Source organism: Pollachius pollachius, assembly GCF_949987615.1.
Source record: "Pollachius pollachius genome assembly, chromosome: 2".
Taxonomy (NCBI): domain Eukaryota; kingdom Metazoa; phylum Chordata; class Actinopteri; order Gadiformes; family Gadidae; genus Pollachius; species Pollachius pollachius.
This window is the reverse complement of record NC_136935.1, coordinates 24473649-24500539: the sequence shown is the minus strand read 5'-3', so window position 1 is coordinate 24500539 and position 26891 is coordinate 24473649. Positions and strand designations below refer to the sequence as shown.

Sequence of the window (26891 nt, the reverse complement as noted above, 5' to 3'; positions counted from 1 at the left end):
AACGTGTTATTATGCTTACAAAAGGGTTAATTAAGCAATACAAGACCATTTGGAAGTGAAGTCCATTAGTTTTGAGCAATATCAACATTGTAAGGTCAGAATCACATTGTTGGTCGAAAAGTGATTCTCTCGCTCTGAAAAGCATTTTGCACACATAAAACTAGAACAGTGTATATTTCTGTTCCGTTCAATGCAAACGTGTTATCATGCTTACAAATGGGTTATTTCAGCATAAACCACCTTTTGGAAGTGAATTCCATTCGTTTTGAGCAATATCAACATTGTAAGGTCAGAATCACGTTGTTGGTCGAAAAGTGATTCTCTCGCTCTGAAAAGCATTTTGCACACATAAAAACAAGAACAGTTGATATTTCTGTTCCGTTCAATGGAAACCTGTTATTTTGCATACAAAAGGGTTATTTAAGCAATACACGACCATTTGGAAGTGAAGTCCATTGGTTTTTAGGAATATCAACATTGTAAGGTCAGAATCACGTTGTTGGTCAAAAAGTGATTCTCTCGCTCGGAAAAGCATTTTGCATGCATAAAAACTAGAACAGTTGATATTTCTGTTCCGTTCAATGCAAACGTGTTATTATGCTTACAAAAGGGTTATTTAAGCAATGCACGACCATTTGGAAGTGAAGTCCATTAGTTTTGAGCAAAATCAACATTGTAAGGTCAGAATCACATTGTTGGTCGAAAAGTGATTCTCTCGCTCTGAAAAGCATTTTGGACACATAAAAACTAGAAAAGTGAATAGTTCTGTTCCTTTCAATGCAAACGTGTTATTATGCTTACAAAAGGCTTATTTAAGCATAAACCACCATTTGGAGGTGAATTCCATTCGTTTTGAGCAATATCAACATTGTAAGGTCAGAATCACGTTGTTGGTCAAAAGGTGATTCTCTCGCTCTGAAAAGCATTTTGCACACATAAAAACTAGAACAGTTGATATTTCTGTTCCGTTCAATGCAAACGTGTTATTATGCTTACAAAAGGGTTATTTAAGCAATACACGACCATTTGGAAGTGAAGTCCATTGTTTTTTTAGCAATATCAACATTGTAAGGTCAGAATCACGTTGTTGGTCAAAAAGTGATTCTTTCGCTCTGAAAAGCATTTTGCACGCATAAAAACTAGAACAGTTGATATTTCTGTTCCGTTCAATGCAAACGTGTTATTTTGCTTACAAAAGGGTTATTTAAGCAACACACGACCATTTGGAAGTGAATTCCATTCGTTTTTAGCAATATCAACATTGTAAGGTCAGAATCACGTTGTTGGTCAAAAAGTGATTCTCTCGCTCTGAAAAGCATTTTGCACACATAAAAACTAGAAAAGTGAATAGTTCTGTTCCTTTCAATGCAAACGTGTTATTATGCTTACAAAAGGCTTATTTAAGCATAAACCTCCATTTCGGAGTGAATTCCATTCGTTTTGAGCAATATCAACATTGTAAGGTCAGAATCACGTTGTTGGTCAAAAAGTGATTCTCTCGCTCTGAAAAGCATTTTGCACACATAAAAACTAGAACAGTTGATATTTCTGTTCCGTTCAATGCAAACGTGTTATTCTGCTTACAAAAGGGTTATTTAAGCAATACACGACCATTTGTAAGTGAAGTCCATTGGTTTTTTAGCAATATCAACATTGTAAGGTCAGAATCACGTTGTTGGTCAAAAAGTGATTCTCTCGCTCTGAAAAGCATTTTGCACGCATAAAAACAAGAACAGTTGATATTTCTGTTCCGTTCAATGAAACGTGTTACTTTGCTTACAAATGGGTTATTTAAGCATGAACCACCATTTGGAAGTGAATTTCATTCGTTTTTAGCAACATCAACATTGTAAGGTCAGAATTACGTTGTTGGTCAAAAAGTGATTCTCTCGCTCTGAAAAGCATTTTACACACATAAAAACTAGAACAGTTGATATTTCTGTTCCGTTCAATGCCAACGTGTTATTTTGCTTACAAAAGGGTTATTTAAGCAATACACGACCATTTGGAAGTGAAGTCCATTGTTTTTTTTAGCAATATCAACATTGTAAGGTCAGAATCACGTTGTTGGTCAAAAAGTGATTCTCTCTTTCTGAAAAGCATTTTGCACGCATAAAAACTAGAACAGTTGATATTTCTGTTCCGTTCAATTCAAACGTGTTATTTTGCTTACAAAAGGGTTATTTAAGCAATACACGACCATTTGGAAGTGAAGTCCGTTAGTTTTGAGCAATATCAACATTGTAAGGTCAGAATCACATTGTCGGTCGAAAAGTGCTTCTCTTGCTGTGAAAAGCATTTTGCACGCATAAAAACTAGAACAGTTGATATTTCTGTTCCGTTCAATACAAAGGTGTTATTTTGCTTACAAAAGGGTTATTTAAGCAATACACGACCATTTGGAAGCGAGATCAATTGGTTTTTAGCAATATCAACATTTTAAGGTCAGAATCACGTTGTTGGTCAAATAGTGATTCTCTCGCTCTGAAAAGCATTTTGCACGCATAAAAACTAGAACAGTTGATATTTCTGTTCCGTTCAATGAAAACGTGTTACTTTGCTTACAAATGGGTTATTTAAGCATAAACCACCATTTGGAAGTGAATTCCATTCGTTTTGAGCAATATCAACATTTTAAGGTCAGAATCACGTTGTCGGTCAAAAAGTGATTCTCTCGCTCTGAAAAGCATTTTGCACGCTTAAAAACTAGAACAGTTGATATTTCTGTTCCGTTCAATGAAAACGTGTTACTTTGCTTACAAAAGGGTTATTTAAGGAGTATCTGTGGTATAAAGGCTGGGACAAATTATAAATATGTACAATCCATAACGTTAGTTCTCTGGCCCATAGATTAGCCGCCTAGAATTCCTCCCGTTGCCAAGTCCTAGCTACGGTCCGTCCTATTTATGTGAAAAACTTGATTGTAAATGCATGAACATAAAAATGAATGACCTTAATTTCTTTTCTTTGGCAAGTGACCATGGTATAAGCGGGATTATGCCCTTCGAGGTGTCAAAAATATGTTAGATCGATCGTAATTAAAGGGGACTACTTTTTGAGGGAGATGAACTCAAACAGAGTATACACTTAATAAGCATGCAATACGAATAAGAAAAAGCATAATTATTAAAGTATTAGCGTAGAGCGGGGAGTGACGTAGAGCAATGTAGACTGATAATCCCTCTATTGTCCTGCCTGGGAAATGTTTCCGGCAATTTCCGAATGTTTCCGACTAATGACCAGTTACCCTCGAAAACCTCACTTGTGAGGTTCTGGTCCTACAGGCGCCGCGGACAGCTCTCACAGCTCGCTTGTGATTGGCCAGATCCCGGCCGTCTCTCTGTGACAAGCACAATAGTACAGGATCTGTTGTTCGTAGCAGATGTGATAGCGTATCTAAGCAGTAATTATCAATGACAAATATGGCAAACACGACCGATGATCGAGCGGAGAGAGCAGAGAGATCGGACGGGAAGATGGTGAAGATGGAGGTGGACTACAGCTCCACGGTGGACCAGCGGATCCCTGAGTGCCAGAGGATGGCTAAGGTAGGCTGAGTCATGCTGGCGGCCATGGTTGTCTCCGTCAACACTGGTTCTAGCATGGTGGTTCGTTTATAAATCGAGAGACTAACTCAGATAAGGTTGACCGGTTGGGGAGTGTATTCCTCGGCCCTTGGTCTGCTCCCTCAGACGGCTCTCTAGCACGCCGACAGCATTAGCTTCGAGCTAATGCTAACTTCGACTAGCTTCAATGCTAGCTGTCAAGGTAATGGGCCGAATATATGTGATCGTTGATGATACATTAAAACTTGAAATATATGCATTCCTCGATATGAGCCTATGAATTAGCGGTGTGTTGTGTGTCCCAGGAGGGGAAGCTGCAGGAGGCCGTGGAGGGCCTGCTGTCCCTGGAGAAGCAGACCAGGACGGTACGGTATATCTACGTAACATTCAATCAGCCCTCTGTTCTTCAATTGTTGCTTCAAGAATACAAAAATAATCGATAATGGTTCACAATAATCCAAGCCCTGCTGCACATCTATGTTTAAACATGTTAAATGAGGCGAGGGACAGGACAAATGCTTGGTAGAAATAGGCTAGTAGAAACTCCAGCCTGCTTCTATTAAGCCATTCAAAAGATATATATATATATATATATATATATATATATATATATATATATATATATATATATATATATATCAATATAATTTTTTTTTCTCATGTATTTAGGCATCAGACATGGTGTCAACGTCCAGGATCCTGGTGGCCGTGGTTCAGATGTGTCACGACGCCAAGGACTGGGACGCCCTGAATGAGAACATCATGCTGCTCTCCAAGAGGAGGAGTCAGCTCAAACAGGTCTGATACTGTCTCCACTCCTGCAGTCCTTTACTCCATTTGGTGTTTTACTGGTCATTGTTTTTATGCTGCAGACTTTTGGATGTATTCTGAAGAAGTTTTGGCATAAATCACCGGAACTCAAATCACTAAGTTCAGCTGCCGTGTTGCCAAGTTCCTGTGTTGATCCATTTCTGTCTTTTTGAAATGTGAATACTATAGAATATCTGCTGCCTCAGAATGAATGTCTGCTGCCTCTGAATTGATATCTGCTGCTTCTGAATGAAGAGTTAGATTACTTTGAGTGGGTTCCATTCAAGTGTTAGTCAATTTAGCCATTCTATATTAGATTCAACTTTGCAAGGACGATGTTCTAGCTCTTCCTCTTTCTGATAGCAATGAGCCACCTCAGACGTGAAGGCTTATGAAGACTCTTCTTGAGTCTTGTTTTTTTGGGGCTTTGACAGGCTGTTGCTAAGATGGTTCAAGAATGTTACAAGTACGTGGACGAAGTGAGCGACCTCGCCATCAAACTGCGGCTCATCGACACTCTGCGCACCGTGACGGCTGGCAAGGTGGGTGTTGGTTTTCAATATAACTTTCTGCTTCCTTTTCTTGAGGTGAAAATGTCTGAAACTGCAGTCTATCCTACATTAACATTAGCATGGAAATATCTAATGCTGGCCGATGAAGGAGAATCGACTACCATGGTGGGGAATATGGCATGTATTGATATGTGGCCTTGGCTACTCTGGTCCTTAGCTTATTAATTTTTCAACCTAAAGGTAAATTAAAGGTCCCATATCATTTGGGGGTACTACTAGAAAAGGGTTAGGGTTATACATGCCTGTATGTTAAAAATACCCCTTATTAATCTCAATGTTCATTTTAGCAAAACCAAATTCAGCATCTTAAATTAACAGTCTGATTTGTATCATGTCGCTTTAAGGCCCCCATTCCGAGTAGTCCAGTCTGGTGTGTTTGGTCAAACGCTTTGCTTGTGCGTCAGAAATTTCACACCCCCGAGAAGTTGTAAACATTGCGGGTAGCTGGGAGTCGTGACTTCTGCACCGCCGACTGCAGTCGGACACCATCCTGTTCTGAAGAGGTCTACTCTCCATGCGTAGCCCCGCCTACTCCAACAAACCAAGAAAGCCGGCTCCTAGACGAAGGGGGATTTTTTTATGCCAAGGTGTTTTAGTGTAACTGAGCTGTCCTGCTCCGAGCCGCACCTTGCCACACTGCTTGGTGGAAACAAGGCATTATTGAGGGGTGTCCACGGTGGGCGTGAATACTCCCCCTGCTCGGACTTTAGCAGACGTTAAACATGTATACAGATGTCATATAACAGTCTAAAGCAAAGGGAAAAGTCGAAAAAGCATGATGTCCCCCCTTTTAAGATGCAGCTTTACGGCTCCCAGAAATGCACAACTAAAGGGTCATGTCTTTTCAGATCTACGTAGAGATCGAGCGGGCCAGGCTGACCAAGACCTTAGCCAACATCAAGGAGCAGAGCGGAGACGTGAAGGAGGCGGCCTCCATCCTCCAGGAGCTGCAGGTAGGAGAGGGGGAGAGAACAGGGGACTAGGGGTTAAAGGCATCATATGAGATGCTTGGCACATCGGGTGTCCCGCTCACAGTGTGCCCTGTCCATTGTGCCTATAAGTCTGTATTTCATAGTGTGACAAATTGGTCAAACCTTCATCGTCAGCCGTGTCTCATGTCACCCTTTTGACAGACTCTGACTTAAAGGCACTTTATAGCTTGGACTGGGAGAGTTGAAGACTATTAGGATACGGATACAAAAAGTGCTAGTCCCTAAGGCTCCCTCTCATTGAGTCTGAAATGTAAGAAGGAATCTGGCCTGAGAATTGAACAGATTCATCCGATTGGAAAAGGTGACTTGGGTAAACCCGGGTAGGAATTTAAAGGAGACCTTCAGGGCTATTCAAACTGGACCCTATTTCAACGCCATTTTTGGTCAAAATAACTAATGCTGACAACAATGATTAGGAATGTAATCGAAACCTGGTTCTGATTTATTTTCTAACATGGAAAGGATCTATACAGAAAAATACTATTTTTATATTTAGAGTTGAGTTGTTGCAAGAAGAGAACACTGTAAACCAGAATAAGAGTCAGAGAGAGGAGCGGCTGTTGTGTTGAACTAGAGAACGTTTAGTTTAGAGTTGTCTAAAGGTTCTGGTGAAGGAGAGTTGACCTAATGACCAGTTTCATACCGTTATGTGTCCTGTTGTTTGTCTGAACTTGCGTGTCCCCTGGCTAGGTGGAGACCTATGGCTCTATGGAGAAGAAGGAGAAGGTGGAGTTCATCCTGGAGCAGATGAGGCTGTGCATCGCGGTCAAGGATTACATCCGCACCCAGATCATCAGCAAAAAGATAAACACCAAGTTCTTCCAAGAAGAGGGCTCTGAGGTATGTTACGTCAGGCTTATTACTGGCTCCAGTTAATGACTTTGGTACAGAAGTTTTAGGGTAACGCTCTGCATGAAACAGGATGCACTACATAACATGCAAAACTTCACATCAATATTAAAGTTTAGCACAGTGGGGTGATCCTTAGCCTGACATTGCCAGACCAATTCGCAAATGCATTTTTAGTCTGGAACTTTTCAGTTAATTTTCTATTTCCAAGGGGTTATTAACGGTCACTGACGAAAATGCCTCTGGATGCAATTGGACAGAACTACAATCAATCAAGACGACCTTCTACTGTTGACCGATTGATCCTGCCTCAGTAAAACTCCTCTACTGCCTAGTCACTGTTTGGCCTCTTTGTTTACCAGGAGCTGAAGCTGAAGTATTACAACCTGATGATTCAGGTGGACCAGCACGAGGGATCCTACCTGTCCATCTGCAAACACTTCCGGGCCATCTACGACACACCCTGCATTCTGGAGGACAATGCCAAGTGGCAGCAGGTAGAAAACACACATTTATGTAGCGCTCACACAACCCTCCCAATGAGGGATCAGTGAAAGAAGACCCTCACAAAGGGTTAGTACTTGGTTTGGGATTCTACATTTTTTACATACAATGATTCTCTTGAGACGTATAATTGTTTAATAGTTGCAACAACTGGTGCTCAACACCACATCATTAAGGTCCCCCTCTGACCATACTTTAACTTCGTACCAGGCCCTGAAGAGTGTCGTATTGTACGTCATCCTAGCGCCTTATGACAACGAGCAGTCGGACCTCGTGCACAGAATCAACACCGACAAGAAATTGGAAGAGCTTCCCAAATACAGGTATGCTGTTTTAAAGACCCCTGAGCAACACAAGCATTCTTTGTTTTGCCGTTAACCACACGAGAACAGGCTCTTGTGGTGCTCGCCCAGAGATGGATACCGGATCCTCGTTTATGATCTGAGCTGCAGGGGTAGTCAGCGTTTACTCAAGCTTGTGTCCTCTTTCAGCCGTTGCATATGTCCTCTGTCCTCTGTGTTGACGGTAAGCGCCTTGCAGGGCAGGACTTTGAAGAAGCCAAAATACTTCTTCCATCGGGCTAAATAATGTAAAATAACTTGGGTACTCGGGTTTGTTCAAACTTTAATATAGCCGTTCTAAACTAGTTCTTGCATGCCTACTGCTTTCTATCGAGCAAGTGGTTCATGCTGACTTCTTCCATTAATCATATCTCGGCAGAATCATTTTCTCTGCTAGCCCGCAACGTATCCATTTTTAAACGAGAGAAGTAGGATTGAATGGGTAGCATTTTTTAATCCCCCACTGCCGGCTGGCATTATGACATTTCCATGTGTTTTCCCGGGTTGTATCACAAAGGGCGATTTCACTGGACAGAGTCCAAGTAGTGTAACAGTAGTATATTTGCATAACGCGATCTGATTGGCTGACGGATCTGTTGCTGCCTGAAAGGTTGAAATCTTTTTGACGCAGGCAACGGAGCCGACAGAACGGACGGACCCACAATGCATTTCGAGAGCGTCCCATGCAAAGTCAATGAGATCTGTAATACAGAGGCAGAGTGGCAGCACATCGTATGAGTCCACATTGAAACAGTATGCATATGATGCCTTTGACAGGCAACTAAATGTAACTGGGCGTTACCGGGAAAAGATTGGCTTTCTCAGGGTTTGCGCATTGTTTGAAACAAGCGCGAGGATGTGACTACACAATCAAATATACTTGCAGGTCCATCTGAATGTGGAAATGTCCTCTATGATGTATGTGATTGACGTGTGGAGTGTTGTGATGGTGGTGTTGCAGGGACCTGCTGAAGCAGTTCACCACCCTGGAGCTGATGCGCTGGGCCTCGCTGGTGGAGGACTACGGCAAGGAGCTCAGGGAGGGCTCCCCCGACAGCCCCGCCACCGACGTCTTCTGCAGCCTGGAGGAGGGCGAGAAGAGGTGGAAGGACCTGAAGAACCGCGTGGTGGAGCATGTGAGTTCATCCTCTAGCCCCCTACAAGGACATCGTTTTACATTGTTTACCATATGATGGACTGGTGACAGACACATGTTGCTCACAAGCACTGAAGCTTTAATAGAAAGAAGACATTTAAAAGATGTATGAAATTCCAAATGGAGATCTTCAATGTTTCCTGTTCCTTTCTCCAACAGAATATTAGAATAATGGCCAAGTACTACACCAGGATATCAATGAAGCGCATGGCAAACCTCCTTGACCTCTCCATAGACGTAAGCAAACTGGGACTTTTCAGCACTACTGCGATTGAATGAAGATGAATTTGTTTGTTTATATAGTTTCATATCACTACTTTTTGGCTAATGAGTTTTTATTTATTGGGAATGATTTGAGTTTAAAAAGCCAGGTCGTCGATGGCTTAAAAATCACCATCAAATGATCCGCTTTACAATGGCAAGCCGGTACGGTCGCGGCTTGGCATGCCAAGCCGCTGTCTTGCCTGTGTAAAACCGAGGGTAAAATCCCCCTTCGTCTAGGAGCCGGCTTTCTTGGTTTGTTGGAGTAGGCGGGGCTACGCATGGAGAGTAGACCTCTTCAGAATAATTTGCATACTCCGAATGTTTATATTTTTTATGATTCAAGACACTATCATGCAAGAATCTAAAGTTCCTCTAGTACTTTCTTGTAGAACGCACCATCTTTTCCCAACTTCGTTAAATGCGACTGCATCACCTTCTCTCCCATGAAGGTCCGCAGCTTGCGGATTTTACCGTCTCTCCAGTTAGAACTACTAATGTTGATATCGCTGTTGTAGAGACAATGCAGCAACGCCTCTTCCCAAGTCCTGCCCCTTAAACCGCGAAGCCGTCTAATGGCATTTACATCAAAATGAAACCACCAATATGTGTAGGGTCCGAGAGGGTAAATTGGGGTGCGAAATCAAGCCGGTATATTACCTTGGCCAGTGTAAACGCACGGACCACGGCGGGCATAAGATGGGCATATTTGGCAGTGTAAAAACGTTTACTAAAGAAGGAAATGCATCATTACGTCACCAGTTCTTTATTTGGAAGAGTCCGCCTATAAGAATCAGTATTTAGCCGGGATGAAGCCATTGGACAGAGGAGAGTAACAACAAGCTGAATGTAACAGCCCCCTCTCATCAGCAGTGGACCTGTTTATCCTTCTTTGGTTACATTGTACTATGGAAGGTTACCTCAGAGGACATGACCTGGGTGTCCTGTGGTAGTTGGGGCTCTGATCAAGTTATACTTGGCTACGTGTCTGTACTAAATAAAGTACCGGAGCCTATAAAGGACTGTATAATTCCCAAAGGGATGTAATCTGACTCAAGGAATTTATAACCAAATAATATAATAAACCTGTGTACGTATTTAACTAAGAGTGAGAGGAGACCAAAACTACTTGTTAATACAGACAATAAACTGCCCTAGAGATACACATTGAACACATTGCCATATAAACACTTCAATACACACTCACACTCTACCTCCCCAATGCTGTACCCTCCCTTTAACCCAATCACACAGCCCGCACCCACACAGACAGTCCGACCTGAGGCCCCTCGGTGGGCCTAACAAATGTCCTCGTGCTCGTAGTGCGGCGCCGCTGGATCGTTGGTGCACGTGGAGTGGGGGAGGGGAAAGGGGGTGAGTCGAAACTGCCGGATACAAAGGGGGGCGTTGGAGAGGGGGGACACCTCCCTTGTAGATGGGGTGAAGATCGGCGGTTCTGCCTGGTAGGGGGGTTTGAACCCGCCTCACGAACCTCGTCTGGATCGAGGGAGACCAGCCTCTTCCTGGGTCCCTCTGGCGACTGGGCCGCGAGCGCGTGCTCCTGGATAGCGCTCTTCACCGCGATAAACACTAACGGGCGAACGGACGGCAAACGCACCTTCGTCTGCCGATACACCGTGCTGCCGACAGCACAAAACACACAAATCTTCCAACCCGCTACAGCCCTCGACTCCACGTCCGCACCGCGCAGCCTCCAACCGCAGGATGCTAGCAAAAAACCCTTTGCAAGTGGCCGACTACGCGAGACTGACTAGTTGACTGCGCGAGTGACCGTATCACCGGTAGACTAAATCACTCCGCGCAGATAGGTCTCATCACAAACAAATACACAACATGCCCAAACCCGTCGCATGGACCAAACTGACACAACAAAAAGGCAAACAAAAGAAATGAGTAATACAATACCCCATTAACATAAAATCAACCAGTACAGCATGACCCCACACAACAAACAAAATAAACGTTCAATCCCTGCAAGTATGAACTATAAATTGCCCTTATATGCAACCAAAGGGACAACAATATGAACATATGCAAACCTTCAGAACAGTGTCTATATTTTTATGGTATAGATAGTCTAAGTTCATGTTTGTGAACACCTATTTTCTCTATTTTTAGGATTTATTCTGTTTTGGGGTTATATGTTTACTCCTAGTTGAATTATATTCCCTGTGGAGCAAAGCAGTTGTGTTTTACGACTCCATATATAAAGTACTCCAAAGTTCAGATATACCCCCCCTAAACCTTTTCTCTGCTTATGTCCGTTTGTCTCCGTCCGTCTGTGTCCGTCCATCTCTGTCTGTCTGTCTTTGTGTGCCCTGTAGGAGTCTGAGGAGTTCCTCTCCTCCCTGGTGGTGAACAAGACCATCTATGCCAAGGTGGACCGTCTGGCCGGCATCATCAACTTCCAGAGGCCCAAGGACCCCAACGACCTGCTCAACGACTGGTCCCACAAGCTCAACTCGCTCATGTCGCTGGTCAATAAGACCACCCATCTCATCGCCAAGGAGGAGATGATCCATAACCTTCAGTGAACCACAAAGCCCATGTTGCATCTGTATTTTTTTTTTTGGGGTTAACATTGTTCATGTCCCTACTGATATTTCTTTTTTTTGGGTATTTGTAAAAAACAAAACAAAAAATAAAAGCAGTCAGATGTTGGACGGTGTATGCTGAAAAAAGTTAATTTCCAAGTTAATTTCCGGAATAACTAGCATCCCGTAGCGCTATACCTTGTCCACATCCACACCCAGCCCCCCCATGTCACCATTAACCCCAGAGAGGATGACCTGTCTTGACCTTTGGCAGCTCAACATGGCTTCCTCCTTTAGGTATAACAAAGGTCTTCATGTTGGTGTTTTTGATGGTTGAGCCTCGTTGCAACTTGCTGTAACAAAGAATGGCATAAAGTTTTATTTTTAATGTCTACTTTGAAATAACATTAAACTATATGTTTAGTGGACATTTTCCTCTGCACTTAGGTGTTGCCTGATTTATTCATCTACTTTACTTTGTATACTTGACTTTTCTTACAGCTCATTTATGGAAGGGGATAACATATCTTTGATATGATATTTTGAGCTAACCACCTACATAATCACAAGTGGTGATGTTAAACAAAATCAAAAAACAGATTGGCTATCAGTTTATTTATGGTTCTAAAACCTTCTATAAAGGCCTTGGTGTAGAACATACATACGCACCTTGCTCTGTTATGCAGGCTGGGGTGGGGGCATCTATTGGTGTTGCACAGGAACTATTTTTATTCAAACTGCTAGTCAACAAATAATGCAATGAATAACTCAGTGGGAATCCCAAAACCCGGCTCCGTATGTCATTCCCAAATCCCAGTAAGATAAACTTAGATTGATCTTTTACCCATACGGGCCCAGGTTTCTCTGTCACGCGTCTACGCGCACTACGGATGAACGTTGTGTATGCACGCGCGCACGCGTACCCCCTCAACCTTCACGAGGCGCGCGGTCCCGCCGTGCTCTGCGATGGACTGACAAGTGGATCCAAGATGGCGTAGAAAGTAAGGCTAGGTGAGTGTACACTTCCCTTTTTCAGGCCTTTCAGTTGTCGTTTTCGATGCAAGTACGGTGAAAGGAATTATGTCCGTAAAATGTTATGAGAATAGCGAATATACTAAATCGCCCCGTACTTAATAATACGATGTCTGATAAATTATATGACTCTTAAAACCGTGCCAAATGTTCAGGCCCGAACCCATTTAGCTTGCTAGCCTAGCCAAATTGCTAGCTAAAGCTAACAAGCTAGCCAGCTATTCTTGTTGTGATTCTGCCAGTTCGGTGTCGGGAAAGGCCCTGTTGTGACCCAGCAGCCCCCCGGTGGTCCCAGCGGGTCGTGGGCCTCGGTTTGGCCGTGGTACCGACTCATGTCTGCCGTGGTACTGACTCTGTCTGTTTGTAACGGGGTCGGTGTGTTGCAGAAGGCAGGGAAGTGGACCAGCCGAACACAGCTTCTTTACTCAGCTTTGGGACAAGCGTCAGGAAAAACATTCTTTTTTTTGTTGCAGAATTTAAAACAGTCTGACGGAGAAAACCAAGTAGATCTGGTGGATGAGCCTCCTAAAGGATCTCACTGGATGCACCAGTGCAGTACTGGCTGTACACACGGTTGTTTATGTTGTGCTCTCTTCACCAGGGCCCTGAACTCTATGACGTTATCTGGTATTGTTCAGTCTACTACTAATACCTCGTTTTGTTTTCTAGTAAGCTTAGGAGTTACCTCGCCACATCAAATCCTTTCTGGTATCCCATTCCTTGGACAGAACCCATTAACAACACGGTGATATGACTGAGTTTCACCCCTTGTTATGACATCAAATGGTACATTATATCCCAGCAAAGATCCACAGTCACACAATCCTTTTTGATAAGTTATGCAAGTTACTATGGTAATGTTAATTCATATATTTTTAAACATGTAAGCAGGCTTTGTGTCTTATATTCCCTTCCGTCTGGGAATGATCAACTCCCTGTAATGTATACAATTTTAAAGTAATATCAAGAATGGAGATACTGCACTCTTAATATTTGAACCAAAAGTTCAAATTTTATATGAAATTGATTTAAATATTGCAGAGCACATTACTCACTGTTTTTCATCAGAAGACATATTAGTCTTTATAGAGTACTCTAAATTGAGTGATTCTTGCTCACAATTTAATATTTCAGAGCAGTAATATTGTGTTCCTCCATTTAATTAAGTGTCATGGTTGAACTTCAAATTTCTTTCTTGTCTTTGTCAACCAAACATACGAGCTTGCAAAGACCGCTGGATCTGATTTGATTGGTCTCACTAATAGGATTTACTTCAGATGATACAATTGCAAAAATTCACACTTTAAATGTCAAACAAGTGAAAAAAATGGCTATCAGCTGTGTATGATTAGGGATGATGTGGAAATGAGACAATAGTGTAATATACTATTCAAGTCTTCATCAAAAGATTTCATCAAAACGTAAGCATCAATATTTTTACCAAAAATCTGTGTTTCATGGAACGACTGTACTGTCTCTAAAGCTGTGTGTAGCTCTGTCTCACAAACTCACGTCTCATCAATGTTTTGGTGTATGAGCAAAATCTGTTGCTTTGTAATTTCATTTTAGATTGAATCCTATCTATCTGGATAATGCCATGTATGTGTGCTGAAGTATTTCAAGTATTTGAAGCTTTTACCCCATTTGAGATTGTCACTGGGACCAGAAGTTGAGTTGCTTCTTTGGAAAGTTGAGTTTCTGCGACCTTGGCTCCACCGGGTAAGCCCGCATTGCGGCGGACACGCCTTGTACCGTGGGTGGCACGACTCGCACCTGGAAGGACATGGGATTCCGCGGGCCTTAATCTCAGGCCCCGTCCACACAGAGCCGATTTTTTGGTGAAACCGCATAAGTCTTTTGCGTTTCGGCCGACCGTCCAGACGGAGCCGGCGAATCCGGTGCCCAAAACCGCACATTTCTGAAACCACCCCCGGAGGTGGTTTCAAATCTATCCAGACCTATGCAGTTTCATGTTAGGATTCGTGTGGGTGCCTGAAACGCAAACGATGACGTCATTAGCCCCCCACCAGCCTGGGGACGTCAGAGTTGCATTGAATTCTTTATTTAATATTTTATTTGTATTCTTTTTGTAGCTTTAAATAAAGCCCCTTGATAAATTTAATTACTAACTGTACATTAAAAAGTATTTCTGCTCAATTTAAAATGTTGAATCTCCTCGTGACTGAATGTTTGTATACAGCGCGCAGGCTGTTTACTACAGTGTTTCTACAGCTCGATGCGGTTTCGCAATGACTTCGCCTTTACAGAGATATTCCTGAACCACATAAAACGAAACCGGATCGCTTTTGCCCGTTTCGGCTCCGTGTCGACGGGGCCTCAGTGTGGAGAACCCTGTTTTCTCAAGCAGCGGCTTGCTGCTTATTCAAGACAACTTGAAATGGCATTCAGAGCCTATCCTAATCCTATCGTTTTGTTATTATCCAATCAAAATCGATAATGGCAAAACAGAAATATGACTTGATCCATCAGGAATTCATTGGATTGTGGAAAGGGGAAATGCTGGCCAATTTTGTAAGCCTGTGGCAAATTTGAGGGTTGAGTGGCAAATTTGAGGGTTGAGTGGAAACCAATAATTTTTCAATTATTGTTTTGAATGTGAAGGCTGCCGGCACGGACAAGTTAATGTAACATCTGATCAGCAATGGGGAGTTACGCGGATTGGATGTAAAACATCAGCATTAGCTGATGTGTACTTTGTTGAATGGGATGTTTATATGACTGACAATGAGCTACCGATTTAAAGTACATTTTTATTTGATAGTGTCTTTAAATGCCCTGGCGTTGAGTTGCCAGTCCTGCTGGGGCTAGAACACTAGGCTGTTGCGGCGCTGCCTGTCCCTCCCACCATGATACAGCGTCAGTGTTGTGTGTTCTGAATGCACGTGGGCTTGGTTGTGAGCTACAGTTACAAATGCATCTCTTTGGTGTGCCTCGTAATAGGGATGCCAAGATGGCTGATATACACCGTGACACACATTTGAATCAGGCTGAGGCCCTTTGGCTTCCTTCTCCAATGGTCTAGCAGGGCAGAGTCATCACTCTAGTACTACCACAGTGGGTTTACAGTTGCAAAGGAAAGGGGACCTCCTTGTTTTTTATGGTCATGTTTTGTGTTTTGAAGCATTTTTAAAAGTCTGTCTTAGAGTAATTAGGATAGAGGGCAGTAGCCCAATGAAGTTGGTAGGAGTTTTAATACAGAAAGGGAGCTGCTCTGTCATCAGACAGCGGTAGCTTTTGTCTAGCAGGCTGTATTGCAACTAAAGACGCACCGGTTCTAGGGCTTGGCGATATACCGGTAGTAAAATTTATACCGGTATATTTTTGAAAGAGATATGTAGTTGAGACAATATCGCCATACCGGTATATTATATATTATTTTGATGTTGCCTTGCGAGCGATATTTTATAAGGCCGACCGCTGATCTCTGAGCCTACAAGCCATGTTCAGCTGCTCAATCCCGCCCCTTACATGTACGCAGTGTTCTCCCACCCACGTTACGCATCACAACTAACTTTGAATAAACACATGGTGGTAGAGAGTACGGAACCCGTAAAGGGACTTGGGGTAAAAAAAATGTTTTTAATTTTTCTCGTGCTCACGAGAAAGTATCTTGTGAGCACGAGAAAGTATCACATGCATATCACTGGCAGTGTACTTGTGTTTGACGTCAGCGAGTCAGTGTACGAGCGAGGAGAGCGAGCGGTAGCGTGCGTGTCAGTTTAGTGACGTAATGAACAAGTCCGGTTGTGTGTAAGAATAAAGTACCCAGCCTGTCAAGAAACGGTGGCCGCTTCAGTCCGACCATATTCCGACCTATAAGCAGACCCACTGCCAGTCAAAGTGAAGGGTGTTTCCCCCGATAGCATCGGCCCTGGAGGGAACGTCTCCTCTGTGCGGGTTACGTATGTTTCAAACAGGCAACACTATTGCTTTTTATTACACGGCTCTTCTCAATGCCGTGGAACGCTCCCTTCACTTGCATGGGCCCTTCACAACTTCTGGCGGTGAATTTATATCTGAGTCACCGTTGCTTAGTCAAGGAAAACAAAGGATTTTTTGCCTCTAATGACAGCCCCGGCGTCTTTGGTTTCTAAGCGAGTCACAACTTTGGTGGACTATTTCTCTGCTGATCAACACTACGAATGCTGGTTACAAATGAATTGTAAAAAGACACACCATGAAGTTAATTTTTCGTTTAGGCAAGTAGCCGTGTAATAAGCGGGATATTGTGTAGAACGTCGCCGGTCATTATCGAAAATAAGCCCCTTCAGGGCGAAGCAAGACACCTCCGCTGCACGTCGGTGTCCTGGTCGCCCTGTCGGGGCTTATTTTTCCAGATAATGACCGGCGTTCTATACATTATCCCTTACATATCTGTTGTTAAAGCACAGCTGTGCTTCGTTGAGCAAAAAAAAAAACTAAACCTAAATAAATGGTTGATGGTGAATACTTGTGGCGTGGAGTTAAAACTACACACTTTACCCGTTTTATTCAAATTATCGTTATAATATCGTATATCGCCATTCAAACAAAAAATATCGAGATATGAGTTTTGGTCCATATCGCCCAGCCCTAACCGGTTCCATCCTTTGCTCCTCCTGCCAAGTGTCTTAGGCCCCGTCCACACGAGCGTAAACTATCTTTTCACCTCCATTTCCCTTGGCAGCGTTTCAGGAATTTCTTCGTAAAGACGAGCTCATTGCAAAAACGCATCTAGCTGTAGAAACGCTGTAGTACATATTCAAGGCCTATAAAAAGACGACGAGGCGGAGCTAGGGTGACCAGATGTCCCGCATTTCCATGACTTTGAATGCGTCCCGCAAATTGAGACGTTGTCCCGCATTGTTATTGACAGTCAGACTCGATTTTTTTTTTTTTTGGAAATGCCTGATTTTATAATACCCGTGATTTAGCATTTATCAAATAGCTGCGTGCGGAGACAGCAGGGCTGTCATCAGGGGGAGGGGCAGGTTGTTTGATCATGTCAGTCAATCAAACTGGGACGCGGGCGCCGGTTAAAGGCACGAGCACCAACAATAAACAATCAGGTCAGAACGGCAGGAGATATGGCGGCGAGCGCGAACCGTACGACTACCAAAAGAAAATGCAGCTACAACAGAGACTGGGAAACAATTTATCCCTGGGTGAAACCAGTGCAAGGGGAGTCTTGTAAAGTATTATGTGACGTTTGCAAGAGTCAATTTTCCATTTCGCACGGAGGTGAATTCGACATTAAAAGACACAAAAAATGAGAGAATCACAAACAACGGGTTGCTCAAAAGGAGGCTTCCCAGTCAATGCAAACATTTCTGCTGAAACCCAAACAGGATTCAAATTCAGATAAGGTAACAGCAGCTGAACTGACTAGCGTTTACCACACTGTGAAACACTCCCTATCATACAGGTCAGAAGACTGTGGTAGTAAGCTAACATCAACCATGTTTCCAGACTCTGACATTGCAAAGAAAATGACATGTGGTCGTACAAAGGCAGCATCCATAGTTACAGATGTGCTTGCACCTGCCTCTGTGTAGAGTTGTTTGAGAGATTTATAAACACCAGTGGTTCAAGAGCTCCCAAGTGATGAAAAAGTCCACACCAATTTTTTCAGTGGCTTCAGATGCATCTAATCATGGCTCTACAAAACTTTTCCCACTGTCTTTGAGATATTGGACACCAGAGCTGGGTTTGAAAAGAAAGATCCTTGACTTTTATGAAGATAGCCATGAGTCAGCTGCTGCCATACACTGCCAGATTAAAAGCAAGTTAGAGGAAAATGGCCTGCAACTGGACATGATTTCAGCTTACACAGCTGATAATGCTAGTGTAAACTATGGGAAAAACATTCTGTTTTCCAAAAACTGAAGGAAGACAACAGTGGCATCATCAAGGCAAACTGTATGGTCCACATAGTACACAACTGTGCAAAGCATGCTGGAGACATGCTGAACATTGACATTGACTCTGTAGTGAACAAAATATTCAGTCACTTTTCAGTGTCTGCAAAGAGAACAGAGGAATTGAAAGCAGTGTTCGCCTTCGTGGAGGAAGATTATCATGTTGTACGGAGACATGTATCCACAAGATGGTTGAGTCTGTGGCCTGCTGTCCAGAGGCTACATGACAGCTGGGCAGCTATCAAGAGCTACTTCGTGTCACTGGGAGAGAGTCAGTGCCCAAAAGCACTGTGGCAGCTGTTGAAAATGGATCAGGATGGTGAGGGGCAACCCCTTGAGCTACAGGCCTACCTGGCATTCCTCAATAACATACTCAAGATCTTCCATGATGTTGTGCTGCTGTTGGAGGGACAGGATGGGACCATCTGCGAGCTATATGACATAATGCTCACTCTCAAGACAAAGCTCCAACAGCGACAAATTGATTCCTTCTTTGGAATGGAGACCAGGGCTATTGTCCAACAGTTTCCTGACCAAAAGGCAGCAACAATCAAACATGATTTTTCCAACTTCTACCAGACTGCACTCAACTACCTGGAAAAATGGTATGACTTCACAGACAACAACTACCAGAAGAAGGTTGCATGCTTGGCGCTGAAGAGCAACTTCACATTTTCCCAGCTCAGTGATGCCGTGGAGGCCCTATAGATAGGGAGAAAACTGGACATGGATGAATTGTATGAGGAGTACTGTGTGACTCTGTCACGCCAGCAGGAAATTGTGGAGAGAAGAGCTCCTGTTCTGGAGAAGTGGTTGATCTTGCTTAAAAGCACAAAGACACCAAATCTGACTGCTGTTGCATCCTTTCTCTTCAGCATCCCCATAACCAATGCTTCTGTAGAGGGAGTGTTTTCCCTCATGACTGCAACCTGGACTGATCAGAGGAACCGTTGCTCTGTGGAGCTTATGAAGAGTGAAATTCAGATCAAGACCAACTTTGAATACAGTTGTAAGGAATTCTACAGCTATGCACTTAAGCAGAAGGCCTTATTAGAAGCTGCAAGCTCAAGCAAAAAGTATAAAGCCAAGAAGAACATCTAAGGTAAGATAAACATTGTCTAAGATATAGATTAGAATATTGTGAGCACTGAGCCAGTGTGGTGCTAGATTTTAAGACGGTGCTCTATTCTTGTGTTTCACCAGCAGGTGCTTTCTGTGGTGCTGAAAGTGCATTGTCTCTGTGGGCCTGGCCTGCCTGCAGTTGTTGCTGTGATGGAGACAACTGAAAGACATTTGATGGACAAAAGTTTGAAGAAAATTCAGCCAGGTGTTGTCCTTGGTGCTGGAAGAGCATTGATTGTGTTACTATGTTTAGTAACAGAAGTTTTTGTTTCCTCCTGACCAGTTTTGATTTGTATTGGTATTATGGTTATTTTTTGTAGTGCCTATTCCTAATTGTATTACCAGGTGTGCCTTTGGTTGGCGTTGTCCAGTAAATGCAGATCATTTTAAAATGCATTTATTTTATATAGTTATGTGTGTTATGTGATTCTGAGCTGAGTGAGTTTTGTTTAGTGTGTATGTTTTGTTCAGATAATCAGCCTATACTTTAATGTGGTGTTTGAGTTGTGCTGGGGTTAGGTTGTTGCTCGCTGTTGTAGGAGAAAAGGCACATTAAAGTTCAATACTTGAAATAACAATTGTAGCCTTGACTGTCTGCTCTGTTTGATTGTATACAGTCAGGTGTGTTAACTTGAGGCAAAGCTCCATGCTTACTATGTTTGGTGTGGTCACCAGAGGGCTGTCATCAGGGAGCGGGCGGGGTGTTTGATCATGTCAATGAAACTTGGTCTCGGACGCAGGTTAAGGGCACGCCCACCACCAAGAAGCAATGCAAGGGCGATCCTAGTCAATCGCCTAGGGCGGCAAATGCGTTGAAGGCGCCCTCTGGTGGCGGCCTTAATTAATTATGAAATATAACTAAATAAGCGAAATAAAACACGTTTATCAAATATGTTTCTAAATAGAACGGACAAGGGGGGAACGGGGGATTATATGTTATTGCGGACTGAAACCCCCACTGAAGGTCCCAGGTCGCCTCCTCTCTCTCTCTCCCCCCCCCCCCCCCACACTTTGTCCCGCATTGTCCCGCACAAACGTAGTCTTTGTCCCACTTCTGGTGAATTGGGATCTGGTCACCCTAGGCGGAGCATGCATATCAAGCCTGCGCGCTGTATACAAACATACAGTCGATGAGGAGAAAGCAGTTGTTAAACCTTGTAGATGGAGCAAGAGAGAGAAAATACTTTTTAATGTGCAGTAGTAATTATAGTAATTACATTTACCAAGAGCTGTATTCAATGCTACAAAAATAATACAAATCAAACAAAACAAATTAAATGGAAATCCAAAGTTGCCCCTGGTGGGGGGGCGATGACGTCATCATTTGCATATCCAAAAACGCAGGGGGCCGTTTTTCTTTTTCACCATTGGACCTGGTTTCAAAAAAGTTTTTGCAGGCACCGAAACATCGGCTCGAACACACATGACTTATGCGTTTTACAAAAAAAAAAATCCTTATTTAATCTAAAAAGTTTCAGCAAATGTAAACCGGTGTAAGTCTGGTAAAACTAGACCGAAAAGAGGCAAGAACCCTGAAAATAGCATCAGTGAACAATATTAAAATCAGCCAAATAAATATGACACCATCTGACACTCTTAACGCGGAGTGGTGCGTTGGATGTATAGTGTGGGACAGAGCAGACGGTGGGGTTGGATCAACAGTGTGGGACGGAGCAGACAGTGGGGTTGGATCAACAGTGTAGGACGGAGCAGACCTTCTGGCCTCATTGGCTCTGTGTTCCTAGGGCAGTTTGGTTTCCCAGCTAGCTGCTACTAGCTAAGCTAGCACTCTGGTTCCCAGGTCATGGGCATGTCACATGGATGTATTCACACAAATATTGTATTGTAAAGGCTTAGGATTAGGTTAGTTATTAATATATTTGGAGTGTTTCGGTACTATTATTCAGTGGATGATTTTCAATTCATAATCTTGCCTTACATGGCTACATTTTTCAATACAATGATTGCAAGTTGGGAAAATATGATGGAGTTTTAAGTTTGATCTTGATTTCGTATACATAACGACATTTAATAGGATCACAATGTAAGTTTTATTTTTTTCATATAATTTAAAAAATGCTTGTGTGCTCTTGTGTTGCAGTCATTCTGTCCCTGAGTCATGGCAGACAGGAGAGCGGAGAAGTCATGTGAAGAAGCCTGCAGGTCATTAGCCAAGGGGGAGTACGAGAGCGCAGTCAGCCACAGCACAGACGCCCTGCTGTTGCTGGGGCACCGGGCGGCCCCCTCCGGAGCCCCTTCCCTAAACAGCCCTCAGGCCGGGGCCCTCCGCTGCCGCGCGCGCCTGTACCGCATCGCCGCCTTCCTGCAGCTGGTGAGCTGGGTCAAATGACCGCATGGGTGTGATGAGCTAATGCCGTGGATCTGGAATGGTTTTGGTTTTATATGGCGGGCCGGCGATCCCAGTCTGCTAATCAGTCACACGCTTTCACACATGTTCTCTGTCTCACATTAACTTTGACTTGCTGGCGTTTGCATGCTCCAATATTCATCCCGGTCTCTCTCTTCCTCCCTTCTCTCCTTTGGCACAATCGGTCCCTTTTCCTTTTCCATCTAGACCTCACCATTAACATCTTGTTAATGGAGGAATCTGGTGTAAAATGGACCTGGGATAGGTTTAATATGATAACGAGTTTGGATGTTCGTTTGGGAGCAAAAAAGCGCATGTAAACGCTAGGGATGGGTCAGAATATTCAATTATTTGATTATTCGTTCCCGAGATGGCGTCAACGGGTGATGGTATTGTGTGTATAAAATGTCCTTTTTAATAAACAATCTGTACACTTACAAAGTTATCAATGCTTCGTTTTATATGTTAAGACCCTTATTAGACTATCAAAGAAGTGTGGGGCTACTTCTAGCCTTTTAAGTGGTTTAAAGTAACAATTTAGTTTTTGCCATAACACATGCCCCCATCGTTCCAAGTTTATAGCGTTTTGGTAGAATCAGCTGAAAAAAGCCAACTTAAGAATGCGTCTATTCGCCATTTTTTGCTCCAAAACAAACATTCCAACTCGTACTCATACTTAACATATCCCAGATCCATTTTACACCGGATTTCTCCTTTAAAAGGAAAAGTTGGACGACGTTCAGTTTTTTTTTTTATATGAAGGCAATCTATTCTCAATATTACTTACATCATTGGCAAAGCAAAATCGCAAATCAATTCGCAAAAAAATCGTTCATTTTCTATAAAACGTTTGTGTGGCATAGGATTTCTCCTTGTTAATTTGGTTTGTGTAGAACCGAATATCGGTTGCTATGGAAACGTGACGTCACACTTTAGTACTCTATCTACCTTCCCTTAAGGTTCTTATGCAACGGAAACGTTGTTCACTCCTCCAGCAAATAGGACGGACCTTAGCTATGACAGCAACGGGAGGTATTCTAGTCCGCTCAGCTATGAGCCAGAGAGATAACGTTATGCATTGTACATATTTATAACTCGAAATTCGTCCCAGCCTTTATACAACAGATACTCTAGGGTCTATAGCATATAACCGCGTTGTCTGATTACAGTTTAATTCATTTTTCCCAATTTACCAGCTCTTGTTTTGAAGACTGAATCACCGCGCCATTTGTTTCAATGCGATTCGCGACGGTCTATACTTTCAACATAAAGTGTACATATTTATAATTTGAAATCCGTCCCAGGGTCCAGTGTTTCTGCTAGAAAGAATTGGTGCCGGTTAGGACTGGGCGATGTGACGATATAAAATCGTTTCATGTGATGCTCTATCGTTTATATCGTCTTGTCGCAAATCACACTCTTTATGGTAATATTTTTCGTCATTTGGGCGACGCTTTACATTCTTCCACACGGCACATGAAGGCAACACAAACAAACATGGAGGAGAGTGAACATGACAATTCTGAACAGGAGAAGGACTCCGACGACCAGCCAATACAAAGTGAGCTTGTACCTAAAAGAGGAGCTACTTCTATTGCATGGACGTGGTTTGGGTTTGAAAAGTTGGACAAGGACCAGAAAAACGTACTTTGTAAAGTATGCCGCAAACCGGTCCCCTCACCAGACTCAAACACCACCAACCTATTTTACCACCTACGAAAGAATCACGACAAACAGTACGGAGAGAGTCTACGGATGAAATCCAAAAAAATACAGTCGTCAAGTGCTCAAAACAAACCCCAGACTGTGCAAGAAGCTTTTGCCCGCGGCACACCATATGACAAAGATTCACGACGATGGAAGGCGGTAACGGCTGCCATTGGAATTTACATCTGTAAAGACATGGCCCCAATTTACACGGTCGAGAAACAGGGGTTTCGTGAGTTGGTGTGAACACTCGACCCAAGGTACACAATGCCAAGTCGAAAATACTTCACTCGAGTCCAGTTGACTCATTTATATCAAGAGTGTCGGGCCAAAGTAGAGGAGGAAATCCACAAGGTATTGTACTACGCTATAACAACAGATATGTGGTCGAGCCGAACGACACATCCCTATATGATCCTGACGATACACTTTATTCGAGACTGGACACTTTGTAGTCGGTGTTTACAGACAAGCTATTTTCCAGATGACCACATGGGAGAAATTATAGCCAGAGGTCTCAGGGAAGCTCTTGAGTCGTGGGGACTGCGTGAGGATCACCTAGTCTGTGTCACCACGGATAACGCCACAAACAACATCCTTGCACTTCGGCTGAATGACTGGACACGCTTACAATGTTTTGGTCACCGTCTTCATCTAGCCATTGGTGAGTGTCTAAAACAATGTAAAAATATATTTCAGCAAGAATAAGAATTTTTATAGTAACAGCCATATATGGTGAAATATGTCTGCAATTGAGTTTCTGAGCATTTAAAAGCCAGTTTAAAAGCTTAAAATTCAGAATACTCCCCCTGACTTTGTAAACAATCAAGTCATGATTTTTCCCACCCCCTAGTGCACACCTCTATAAAATACAGTAAAATATAATTTATAAATTAAAATTGATAGAAAATATAATGTGTTACCTGTCCTGTAAAGTGTAATGTATAAATCTATATATTTCTCTTCTCCTAAATTTACACAGAGCGAAGTGTGAAACTACCCCAAGTGGAACGAGCAGTTGGCGTCTGCTAGAAGGTGGTAAGTGCCTTCTCTAATTCATGGAAGAGAAGACGTGAACTGGCCAAGGCTCAAGCAGAACTGGGCTTGCCTGCTCATCAGCTGATCACAGACACCCCTACCAGGTGGGGCTCTCTGCAACAAATGATTGAAAGGGTCATAGAGCAGGAGAAAGCTCTCACAGGTCCTACGTGCCGACAAGAAAACGCGACATCTGGTCCTAACTTGGCAGGACTTGGATGTTCTGGAGTCCATGAACAAGGCGTTGAGTTCTCTCATGGAGTTTACGGATGCCTTGTCTGGGGAGCTGTACACGAGTGTTTCCTACTTGAAACCGGTCCTCCATCTTTTTAATAACCAGATACTCAAGCCTCAGGATGATGACACTCATCTCACCACAACCATCAAAGAGGGCATTCTAAACTACTTAAATGAGAAGTATGATGACCAGACCACCGAGGAGCTGCTTGACATGGCTTCTCTTGTTGACCCTCGGTTCAAAACCACATACATTAAAGAAGAGAGGGTGGACTACATGAAGACAAAAGCTGCTGCAGAACTGGAGAGCATGGTGGCTGAAGAGGCAGCCTCCCTTCCATCAGCTGCAGCTGCTAGAGATTAGCCAGAGGTTCCTGCTAAGAGGCAAAAGAAGAGTTTGAGAAGCTACTTTAAAAAAGCAGCAAAGCAAAGCCAAACGGCCCCTCAGTCAAGCAGAGATTCCATTGAAAAGGAGCTCAACCTCTATCTCCAACTGGAGGCTGGTCCAGAGACAAACCCACTGGAATGGTGGAGGCAGCATGAGGCACATTTCCCACTAGTGGCCAAGCTAGCAAATAAATACTTGTGCATCCCTGCCACAAGTGCCCCATCAGAGCGGGCGTTCAGTACAAGTGGGAACATTGTGACATGTCAGAGGTCATCACTTAAACCAGAAAGAGTTGACCAGCTTGTATTCCTGGCTCTCAACCTGTAAAACCAACTCCCTGAGATTTGGCATTTTGAAGCATTGTTGCACTTTGGTTGTTTTCATAGAATGCTGCTAATTTAAACTTGAAGTGTTTTGTTTACTTTTGTTATATTCTATATATTTATATTGTGAGCCTTATTTTGCTGCTATAGTTTAAACTTGAAAGTGTTCCATGTTTACATTTCGTATTTTATATACCAATATTTATGTTAGGCCTGTATTCATTTTTGTTTGCCGCTACAATACAAAGTTCTACTGTTAAAGACTATTGGTATGGTTGGTTTTAATATTTTTGAAAACCAACCAAAAAAGTGTTTTTCTAGTTACCTTTTTATATTTATACATTCATATTTTGTATTTTGTTGCATGCATAATTTGCACAAAGGTTCTAAATAAAAGGAGAAAAATAATCATGAGTAAGTTATCTTTATTTGTAGAGTATATAATTCAAAATGTAATACGAAATAGGCCTTTCCATGTGGTCATTTTATATAAACTATTCATTTATTTTTCATTGAATTTACAGAAAATGTGCTATATCGTGATATATATCGTTATCGGGATATGATATTTTGGTCATATCGCCCAGCCCTAGTGCCGGTCATGTGACCTGGAAGATTTCATTTTAACGTTTTTTTTTTTCTTCTTTCGATATTTGTCAGCTGTGAAGTGTGCTGCTGCTGGCTTAAAGACAAATGTATAGAGAGTGTCTCTGCTGCTTGCAATGCGCATAAGCCTCGTGACTCTTCCTTCCCCAGGGCGGCTTCGCTGAGCAGTCTTTATTAGAGCTTAGATCGGGCCCAGAAAATCAAGCTCGACCCGGCCCGAGCCCGTTCACGTTCTGTCCGAGCCCGGCCCGACACATTAACTGTAATTATGAGCCCAAGGCCAATTTCAACCCGACATTCTTTTTTATACATGTGTGACTTGGTACACATTTGTTACTTAGGCCTACTCTGCTAAATATATATGTAAGGAATAATGTATAGAACGCTGGTCATTATCGGGAAAATAAGCCCCGACAGGGCAAACAGGACACCGACACGCAGCGGGAGGTGTCTTGCTTCGCCCTGAAGGGGCTTATTTTTAATAACGACTGGCGACGTTCTATACATTATCCCGCTTATTACACGCCATTGCCAAATCGAAAAAAT

The 26891-nt window shown here is 42.9% G+C and overlaps 2 protein-coding genes across 3 annotated transcripts in view; both read left to right on the top strand.

Annotated features, from left to right (window-relative positions):
- The first annotated feature begins 3326 nt into the window (after nt 1–3326).
- psmd12 (proteasome 26S subunit, non-ATPase 12) lies at nt 3327–12048 on the top strand. The gene is made up of 11 exons (XM_079728828.1): nt 3327–3548; nt 3872–3931; nt 4236–4364; nt 4811–4918; nt 5797–5901; nt 6631–6780; nt 7152–7286; nt 7504–7616; nt 8596–8770; nt 8950–9027; nt 11397–12048. Exons 1-11 carry the CDS (start codon nt 3414–3416, stop codon nt 11604–11606), a joined length of 1398 nt encoding a protein of 465 aa, XP_079584954.1. The 5' UTR covers nt 3327–3413; the 3' UTR covers nt 11607–12048.
- A 459-nt stretch (nt 12049–12507) lies between these two features.
- The window catches only part of helz (helicase with zinc finger), a 112738-nt gene continuing 98354 nt past the window's right edge, over nt 12508–26891 (top strand). Inside the window, exons 1-3 of one of the 2 annotated variants that reach the window (XM_079730924.1) lie at nt 19615–19658; nt 19763–19883; nt 21780–22010. In XM_079730924.1, the coding sequence (XP_079587050.1) occupies nt 21798–22010 (213 nt within the window). In that variant the 5' untranslated portion in view covers nt 19615–19658; nt 19763–19883; nt 21780–21797. Of the gene's footprint in view, nt 12618–19614; nt 19659–19762; nt 19884–21779; nt 22011–26891 lie in introns of those variants that run through there. The other variant, XM_079730923.1, reaches the window with a different exon arrangement.